We start from the raw sequence: 10,760 nt of genomic DNA on the forward strand, positions 1-10,760 counted from the left end.
TTTTTCGCTGTCCTTTATTCCATTAAATCTTCAGAGTCGATTTTTTTCCCATTTTCTGAGTCTCTTGTTTGGCATAGACACTGCTATATAATTCTGTTGTTTGTCTTCCTTTCAAAAGCACATAAAAAAAAAATCAATGCACATAATATAAAATAGAAGTGAGATGACTCTAGTATCCAGATTCACAGCAGGGTTTCCTTGAGCCACAATATAAAACTGGAGGTTAATATAAAATAGATTGTGTAATGCTGCTCTTAATGATAAGACCAAGGGTACGGTGGAGTATTGCTTTATTGCCAATCCACTGGATTAGGCCATGGAATTCATTTCAGAACAAAAATGCATACTTTCCACTCTGGGACAATCTGTCCAGTGTGTGCCAACATGGGCCTGAAGGCAGCATCCATGCGAGTCACAGATGAACTCCATGTCCATATAAAGATACGGGGTGGCCTTATGATGGCCATAGTGGTCAAGATCCAAATAAGGGTAATTGTCCCATAGATTTAAAGTGTAAAGGTTCAGCAGTAGACACCTTGAGTTTGGGTAATGGAGAAAAACAAAAGACACTAAAACACAACTTGTTGTCACAAAAAACTGATACAGCTTTCTCACCAGTACTGTGCTGATTGGTCCAGGACAATCACATCATTGTGTTCCCTGGCAGTGGAACTTCCTCACGGCATCAAAAATACAAAGTTGATCGGACTAATGCTGATGAATTAAAGCTTTATTGTTTACCAAACATTAAAAGTGCGTAATGTCCATTACTACTGACGCGTTTCGTGCCCTTTGGCACTTCCTCAGAGTATACTCAACATTGTATTTTTGATGACAAAAAACTGATCAATGTAGATGCAGTGGTCCAAGTCCAGCCCCTTAGCTTTAGGGAGTGCAAAAACTGATGTAATGTTGTAAAAAAATGGGTACCAGGCACACTGGAAACCCACAAACAGGCCAACAGAAAAAGTAGTAAAAAAAAACTATCAAAAGCCTCACGCATTTTTCCTCAACTTATGACGTTGGGTTTGGGTGCCTAGCCTCCATATCTACAACCAGAGGGAGTGGATCCCACCATATTGAGCAGGCACTCAAAGAATCCAACTTTGACAGCTTAATTAAAATAAAAATAGCTTTATTAAAGTTTACATGCCCAAAAAAAGCCTTATGGATTTTGTGCTGCAAGACATCTGATCAGATTCTGTCAGACGTCTCTGTTTTTCTTGCTAAAAAGCAATACAACAGACAATGCCAGAGGCGCAAGAAGGAAAACCCATGAAATACTGTGAATGCCCATGAAGGAGATTATAGCTTCTGAGAGTTTTCTGTAGATAAAACATGAAAGTGCAATCTTTCATACCTGCAAGTTTTTAAAATGAACATGTTTCATACAAACACACTGTTCACTTCACTGATAACTAATACTAAATACCATTGGTACTTATTTTTGACCTGGGATGAGAAAACATTTTCATCCTGAAAATGAAATGTTTCAACAGGAGCTGCACTTAGGTTTAGATTTCATCCTTGAATAATAACATTTTATCTTATATGATGTATAAAGAATTATTTTTACAGCATTCAAGTATCACAAACATCTTAACATAAACTGGACTGTCAGACTAAATATTGCTGAATCGTTCCCAGGGAGCCATACAAAAAATGTTGTCCTTAAAAAAATTGGGATGGTTAATTTAGTCCAGCTATTCCCTAGGGCTTTCAGGTTTGACTCTACTGAATAGGTGCAAGTCTAAGGAGCTGATTTAACAAAGTGTAGAGTCCAACCTCCTTCATATTTCTGTCTGACCATTGGCATGGCAGATGGAGTGCAATTTGTTGCATGTTTAAAGTTTTTTTTTTAGCAGACTCAAGGTATGGAGATCCAAATTGCAGGAAAAAATCCTGGTCCAAGCATTATGCATAATAGATCCCATACCTGTATACGCTAGTATGTAGTGTAGGAAAAACCACAAATGGGGGTGAAGGAAGAACCATAAGTTGAGAACCAATTGCATCCGAAAGTTTTCATCGGGTAGAAAGGGTGTGAATTACTGATATTAACACATATAAATTCACTGTAGTGTTGTGGAAAGCATTTCCATAGTAAGGCTACAAACAAAAAGTCGATAAATCCGCCGTGATTTGGTGACACAAGCCCACTTTTCAGCCAATGACATACCATTTGCGGAATAAAAAGTGGCACAGAAGTTGATAGCTACTGATTGGGCGGTGCTGGAAAAATGGACAGTAGGAAGACGTATAACAGACAACCAATGGGAGGAATCTCTTTATGATGATTCAGCAGACCTGGTTTTGATCAAGCTCATATCCTCAAAAACTGTTTTCAAAGACGTCAAATTCAAAGAATAATTTCACTTACCTTTAACACAGCAGACAGCAGCATACATTAGGCAAATCTTCATTATTGAATGTTAAATTGCATTATTTGTTCTAACCCTGAGGCATAACACAGGTGTAATTGTAAGTGTTGCAAACAGCCTAGTGCCAGTTTCATAATAGTCAATGTTTTTACCAGCTTCTTTTCTTAGATAGACTCGCTATTTATCAGCTAAACCTTGAAGATTTTTGTTGTAACACTGAGGTACAATACAGGAGTAACTGTACGTGTAGTAAATAGCGTTCAATGATTTTTCAGCTAGACATAGTTAACATTTCTTTTTCCATTTCTGAGATACAAATCAGGTGTAAATGTGTTACTGAACAACCAATTTTACTCTTTTTATATAATGTAGTCAATTTTTATGAAGGCTCATTCAATTGCCAAGGTAGAAATCAGTAGTAACTGTATTGAACTGTTCTTTCTATTGAAGAAAACATTTTCTTTGATGTTTTCGGCCAGATGGCAAAAAAAGATTGCAGATATATAGTCAATGTCAGCGCAGTGGTTACTTGCATCCATATTATTAAACCAATAATATTATCAAGAACACAATTTTCATTCATCTAATTTCCTAAGGTCCCCAAGGTTTGTTTTACAGGACAGTCAGTTCTCCAACTATATGACAATGAAGGTACCAACAAAAAGACGGCAGCCCTGGGTTTTCTGACATCTACTTCTGTGTGATGTCTCTAGGGATGAGGAAGGAAAAATACAATAAAAATGACTGGAGAGATCTCCACCTATCCTTTATGAAAAGCACTTGTTTGAAATAGTGAGCAACTGTAGCCTGACACCTTTTCCCAGTTTTATTATATTAGTTGATCAATTTATCTCATGAACTGTTTTTTCGATGAACTCTAGTAGTTGATCGATGGATTTAATGAGTTGTAAGAATAACTATTTAGCACTAGTCACTCTCAGCCCACTCGTTCCAATTTGGTTCAAGAGCAGAAATGTCTGAATGTCCTTAAAGGGGAACTCCGGCTTCCAAACTAAAATTTGATAAAGAGGCCCACATAACACAGAAACCCCTACTATACCCATCACAGTTACCGGTTTCTCCAAAAATTATCAATAAAGGCCATTTTCTATGCTGAAATCCAGCTGTTTAACAGTTTCTGCATCATTTGAAATCCTGGCAGGGATTAAAATTTAGTGGGGAGCACAACTTTGCCTTTTCTGCCTATGCATAGGCCTATATAAAAACACAGTACTGCCTGTGGGTAGAAAATAATCCTTTAAGTCCACTAGGGGGTGCTTAACCAATTCACAAATTTATCCTTCTCAGAAGCGTTAATAGTTGTAGCTCTCATACCTTCCAACTGTCCCGTTTTAAGCGGGACAGTCCCGCTTTTTACAGCTCGACCCGCAGTCCCGCATTTGTACTGAGAAGTCCCGACTTTCTCTGCACTGAACAGCCAAAAAAAAAAATACAAGGTTTTTAACTTAATTGGCTTTTGGCAGAGAGCCCAGAACAGCCACCAGGTACAACGAAGATACTTTTGTAACAATTTTGAGATAAGCAAATAAGTAATTGTAACAATTTAGATAAAGAGGTCTCTTGGGAGAAGTTAGACTTGCAGCTTAAATGGCAATTCACCTTCATTAGCAAAACTGTAATGAATGAAAAAAAACACAGAATTATGTTCAAACTTTTATAACCTGCCAAATTTTGTAAAATGAACATGGTAATTAGGGCCACACAAAATGGGCGTGATTGTGGCCACAAAAAAGGGGCGTGGTAAAAAATTCACCGTGCTATGCTCGCCAACTTTTTTGTCCCTCTTTTTTTTCCAAAATGTTGGGAGGTATGAGCTCCGACTGTCACAGAACAAGTTTTGAGAATTATAAAAATAAACTAGGACCTAGCATTGAAGCAAACATACCTCCAAACTGTCCTGTTTTTAGAGGGACAGTCCCTCTTTTGACAGCTCAACCTGCAGTCCCTTGTTTGTACTGGAAAGTCCCGTTTTCCTCTGCACTGAACAGCCAGAAAAAGGAACAATGTTTCTCACTTAATTGGCTTTTGTCAGGGAGCACAGAACAGCCACAACAGAAGATTAGATACATTTGTGACAATTCAAATGTATCTAGATAAGCAAATAAGTAATTGTAACAATATAACAGGTCCCTTGGGAAAAGTTAAGACTCACAGCTTAAAGGGCAATTCACCTTCATTAGCAAAATGAAACCCCACAGAAAAATGTTCTTTTATACCCTGCGAAATGAACATGGTAATTAGGGGGTGTGGTCACAAAATGGGCGTGGCCCAAAAAAATCGCCACGCTACACGTGCCAACTTTTTCTGTCCCTCTTTTTATTTCCAAAATGTTGGGCGCAAATGTCTGCTGTACTAGAGTTATCAACACCCCTCTAAGGCTTTTTGCAGCCGAACACTAGAGGACAATGAGGCGCGGTATCAGCAAGCCATGGCCGCTCTGAACAGTAACATCCGCTGCGTCAGAAACAGCCTCAGCACCCGTGTACGCGCACTCAGCGGCAAAATTATGTGGCGCCCAGGCCTGCCGCCTCCTCACACACGCACGCCTGCTACGCAAGGTAATGAGCTGTACATGTAATGGATCCGTGTGTATTGCCTTTACATCTCCCTCCCGAGTGTCTGTCATGAGACATTGCTTTGTTGACAGGTCCCAGAGATGCCTAATTCTTTCTCCTCCCTCCGGCCTAATGCACTCCTCACCCTCCCAACCACCACACTCAGGCATTTTCCCGCGGCCCGTCATTAATGGACATATTACATTGTTGTTTATTCCCCCACTTGGAAATATTTTCCTGTCACATTTGGACGTTACAATGGGGGCGGTAGCCCATTGGTTAGAAACCCTCTCCTTGTCCCGCCCACAATATTCGGCGCGAGATTTAACTAAATTGGCGCTTCTTTTCTTTTATCATAGTCGGTTGCTGACAGAAGTCTTATCCTTTAGTCATGCCGGCAACTACAGTGACCACGTCACCAGCCAAGCGATCAAAAGATGAGCTGACGTATCCCTCGGCCCCCGTGCTGAAGTTTGCAAAACTGAGTGATAATGCCTACGCGCCCACTAGAGGGTCAACGCGGGCGGCGGGATACGACCTATACAGGCAAGTGCTTATAACTAGATCCGTCTCATTTAAAGGGTTCCTCCACCCCAGTTTTATTTTATTGCATGGTGATAGAAAATGTACTTCCAAGCAGTATTCCAGGATATATCATTATAATTGTTTCTATGGTCTTATGTATATTTGTAATTACAATTAAAAATAAGTATCTGTTTGTATCCCTCCTGCCTCTGACACAAGGGGCTTGATTAAATGTTCCTTTAACTCTAGCCTGATCGTACTCCATTCTACAGCATCTTCTTGTCATCTAAGATTAATAAACCTATGCTCTTGTTTTTCTTTCCCAGTGCATACCATTATGTTATTCCTGCTCTGGAGAAAATGGTGGTGAAAACAGATATCCAGATTAGTGTACCTCCAGGATGCTATGGAAGAGTTGGTAAGTTGCTAGTCATTAAATACGTAATGGGAGATTGTACGCACACACTCCACAGAACCGAATCCTAATTTGCATATCCCGATTAGTGGTGGAAAGGGGGAAAACATTTTTTACTTATTTTGTGACAAAAAGTCACGCAATTTCCCTCCCCACCCCTAATTTGCATATGCAAATTCGGTTCTGCCGGGCAGAAGGATTCAGTACATGCCTATTTACAATGTGGCCATAGTGATGTTTAATTGGGTCTGTATCATGTTCGCTTTGTCTTCAGACACCTACAAAATGGATGAGGTCTTGGTCGTCACATAACATCACAATCGCTTCTGTAAGCCTACTGTCGTCTGCTTCCACTAACACCGAGATTCTTCTCTTCAAGTTGCACTGCCCCATTCCTTGATGTGCACCTTCAGGATCTGGTCACACGGGCAGATTCGGAGAGATTAGTCGCCAGACGACAAATCTCCTCTTGATGGTGGCGACCAATCTCCCCCATTTGCCTTCCGCCGCCTAAAATCTAAATCGCCTGGTGGCAGGCAAACGGAGTGCTTTGTTTTCCGAAGTTGCCCAAAGTTTCCTTGTGAGGCAATTACGGGCTACTTCGGAAAATGTAGTGCAAATAACATTTTAGCTGGCGGAAGGCAGATCGGGGAGATTAGTTCCCGCAAAGAAGAGGTGATTTGTTGCCTGGCGACTCATCTCCCCAAATCTGCCCATGTGGCCAGACCCTTTGTTTTCCTCAAACACAGTAATGGCTGCTTATTTGTCATGGTCAAATAAACCAGGTAAAATATGATATTGTCAATTTATAGTCTTTATATAGTGCACCGCCTATTGTAAAATATATAGTGAATAAAGTACCCCCTTTTGTAAATTATAAGGATATAAGTTACCAAGGAGTTTCATGACCATATAAAAACACAAGGCCGAGTATTTTTATACAGGTCATGGAACTCCGAAGGTAACTTCTAATAGCCTCATATTTTGCAACTGTGGGTACTTTATTTATTATAATACACACGTTTCAGTGAGTTATGTGTCATGGAACTCCGAGGTAACTTCTAATATCCTCATATTTTGCAACTGGGGGTACTTTATTTATTATAATACACATGTTTCAGTGAGTCATGTGACAGAAATGACATCACTACTCACGGTTTAACTGATGACATCAGAGCTCACCGTTTATAAGGATATAATTTATAAGATATTCATGGCTTTTGTGTATTTTAAGGATATTAGAAGTTACTGGGGAGTTCCACAATCATATTATGGCTTCTTTTTCTTTTTTTGCAGGTTATGTCACTAATGTTACAGGGAGTGTAACATTATTAGGGGTATATTTATCATGCTGTGTAAAACATTGCAATGTGATGACCATAGCAAAATATCAGCAATTAGATCTCAACAGTCATCTGCAAAAATCTGGTTGCTATGAACAACCTCACTGGTGATGTTTGTCTCCTATGTTTTACACAGCATAATTATGGTTGCCACCTGGCCGGTATTTACCGGCAATGTAGCTTCCAGTAAATTTATAATCGCTAGTCCATTTGCTCCGGTCTGCCTCTGATCTGCCCTACCAGCCTTTCTTCCCTTTCTAGCTACGATACTTACCAAATCCCCCTCATTATTCCACTCACCACTAATCTGCTCTGCCCCTCAATGTCACAGCTCCGCCCCAGGACCACCGCATCACTAGACCACCAATTAACGCCACAATGCTCCCCCTAGCAGACCTGCCCCCGTCAGTAAAGATTTACCAAAAAGGTGGCAACCTTAAACATGATAAATAGGCCCATAGTGTATAAAATATCATTGCACCCTTACCTTTCATGGATTGTGATATAGACAAAGATTTGCATCTCTTGACTGTATTCTTTTGTTTCCAGCTCCACGTTCTGGATTAGCTGCCAAGTATTTCATTGACGTTGGAGGTATGTTTGTGCACAATTCCTGTCAACAGCCTAATGGAAAAATAGGGAACATTTTAGTTGTGAGCCTGAATTGCTTCCAGTATTATTGCTTCTAGCCTTTGAGCACCAGGAGACATTTTGTGCCCTTTTGTCCTAAGAAATTACTTTGCTAGTAAAACTTTATGCACTGTTGCTCTGGGGATGTGTGCTAGTTGATTATTACCTTTAATTTCTCTTTACCTAGTTTCTGTATAACACAAAATACAAGTCAACTTTAGATCATATGTAATTTTTGAAATTCGCAATTGACGATTTTAAAATAAAAGCATCCTTAAAATACATTACATCTGTCCTGCTGTATTCAGTGTCACCACTACTGTAAATACATGTTTTTGGTTGGCACTAACCTGTTAATTCTACATAATGCTTGCTTTTTTTTCACATGAAGCTGGCGTCATTGATGAGGACTACAGAGGCAATGTTGGTGTTGTGTTATTTAATTTTGGAAAAGATGCTTTTGAAGGTATGTAGATTTTATATAAATGAATGCATATTTTCAAGCAGATTGGCTAGTGATCATTCTACACAAAACTAAAATAAAAAACAAATGGTTTGATCATCAACCAGTTTGGCAGTGCATGTGACACTGATTTGAATATGAATAGGGGAGGCCTGATTAGAAAGACCAGTAATAAAAAGTAGCAATAACAATAAATGTGTAGCCTGAAAGAGCATTTGTTTTTTAGATGGGGTCAGTGACCCCCATTTCAAAGCTTGAAAGTTTACAAAAAGAAGACCATAATTAAAAAAAAAAAAAAAAAAAAAGATAAAAATTAATAATGAAGACCAATTGTAAAGTTGCTTAGACGTGGCCATTCTATAACCTACTAAAAGTTGACTTAAAGCTGTACCACCCCTTTAAAGAGTTACATTTTATTAAATGTCCGCGTACAGATGAGCGCGTGAGTTACATGTGTGTTACCAGCTTTCACATCCTCTTAAGCACATATTCTAATAATGGGTTGCTTGGCTATGTATTTCAAGCTAACCTATATCATTTACATTGCAGTTTTTTTGGTGGGTGTATGTTATGGGTTTTGCTTAGTTTAATGCCCATAATGTGTCACATTGGCCTGTAAAGGCTTAAATCAAGCCTGGAGTTGGTTTGCATGACTATAAGGGTTAAATGCGAAGAAACTACTAGCTCATTATTTTTTGTAATGCACACAAACACAAAAACTCAAATTAGCTTGAATCCAAAAATACACCATCAAAAACCTGTGGAGGTCCCTCGAAACCGTTTGAAGATGTTAATAGCCTTAACGATGTTCGGTTTTTTGGAGGGTTTCGCTCAAACTATTCGAGTGATTTTAGTTTTTTTCGCTTGATCAAATTGAGTTTTGGGTTCATTAAACCCCAAACTCTATTTATTAGAGGTTTTTTTTTTTTTCTTTTTTAAATCGAGAAACATATTCATATGAGGTCTAAAAAAACTCGACCTTTGATAAATAACCCATTAAAAGTCACGTGACTTTTAAAGTACAGGACAGCTCTGTCCTTCCCCCTCCATCCTCCTTTTTGAATAAGGAAATTGTAAGCCACATGTTAGGGGTATATTTTGATATTACTCTATTATTTCTGCCTTGTTCCTTTGCTCAGGCTACTCAGTCTTGTTGACTGCATTCAAAGATGATACATTTGGCCATTCACCCAGATCATTTTATGAAAAGGTTCCACTAACTGAACTTGATGTACACAATTACTGTTCTTTTTCCCCAATCCTGAATCCATTATCTGTCCATTCTGTGTTGTTCTTCTTTACTTTATATTCCTACAGTGGAAAAAAAAACGTTTCAGGTATAATTTGGGTAAGTTTATTTTTTCTTCTCTAGTGAAAAAAGGTGATAGAGTGGCACAGTTGATATGTGAGAGAATACTATACCCTGAACTTGAAGAGGTCAAAGTAAGTAATTTCTATTTTGCCTTATATGTATGCGGTTTAGGAAAAAAAAATGATTTAGCATTAGTTATCCAGCAAACAAGAACAAAAAAAATTGCATCTAATAACACTGCACTAACAAAGCATACAAAGCTATCGTATTGGGTTTTGTAATGTTTCAATATTTTTAGTAGCCATAGTATTCCACATTATGAAAAGACCCATTCAATACATGTACTCATTAAAATTCTGGTGTATATATGTAGTCCCTTTCCTTGCAATAACACTTTTATTTTTTAATTAATAACCTTTTTTTTTTTTTTTGTTTAGGCTTTAGATGATACAGATCGTGGTGCTGGTGGATTTGGCTCTACTGGTCAGAATTAAATTATTTCTGTGCCCTTGGAGTTTGTTCTCTTATGGATCATACACTGTTTAGCTTCTAGTTAAGGTGCTATTTAATAGAACTGGAATTCAGTTACTGTTTAGTGGAGGCCTTAGTCTGTCTATGTTTATGGAATGAATTTTTGAAAATCATTATTTTTTTTTTTTAATGATTTTGTAAATGTTGCTGTAAAATACCCATTGACTATGACTGATAGAGTGGTTGTAAAGATGTTATAATATGTACTGAGTACTGCATTATAAGCTTGAAATCTCATTTACACAACTAAGAAGCATTTTGCCAGAAAAAAAAAGAATAAAACGCATGAGAAAACAGCTTCTGAATGCATACATTATTTGGCTTAAGATTAAAAAATTTTAAATTGATAAATACAGCAGTTCTGCCACCTTTTTTTTTAAAAATTTTATCCTAAGCAAAATATTCTTGGTTTGGGTCACAATGCTTAACATAACTGCATTAGACAACATTATAAAGCTTACGAATAATAAGGCATCTTCAGTTGGCATGTTGTGTGTGGTTTTTTTTTTTTTTTGTTTTTTTTTAGCCCACAGTGGGTGCTTTTACTTAATATAGCAAACAATAAAAATAAACTTGCATACAAA

The 10,760-nt window shown here is 38.1% G+C and overlaps 1 protein-coding gene across 3 annotated transcripts; it reads left to right on the forward strand.

The window, feature by feature from the left end:
- Positions 1-4,674: 4,674 nt before the first annotated feature.
- On the forward strand, positions 4,675-10,523 carry dut.L (deoxyuridine triphosphatase L homeolog). Of its 3 annotated transcripts, none has more exons than XM_041584783.1 (7): positions 4,675-4,960; positions 5,347-5,503; positions 5,809-5,900; positions 7,790-7,834; positions 8,262-8,336; positions 9,706-9,776; positions 10,083-10,523. In XM_041584783.1, exons 1-7 carry the CDS (start codon positions 4,831-4,833, stop codon positions 10,137-10,139), a joined length of 627 nt encoding a protein of 208 aa, XP_041440717.1. In that variant the 5' UTR covers positions 4,675-4,830; the 3' UTR covers positions 10,140-10,523.
- Positions 10,524-10,760: the final 237 nt, after the last annotated feature.

The sequence above is a fragment of the Xenopus laevis genome, chromosome 3L, assembly GCF_017654675.1.
Source record: "Xenopus laevis strain J_2021 chromosome 3L, Xenopus_laevis_v10.1, whole genome shotgun sequence".
Lineage (NCBI taxonomy): Eukaryota > Metazoa > Chordata > Amphibia > Anura > Pipidae > Xenopus > Xenopus laevis.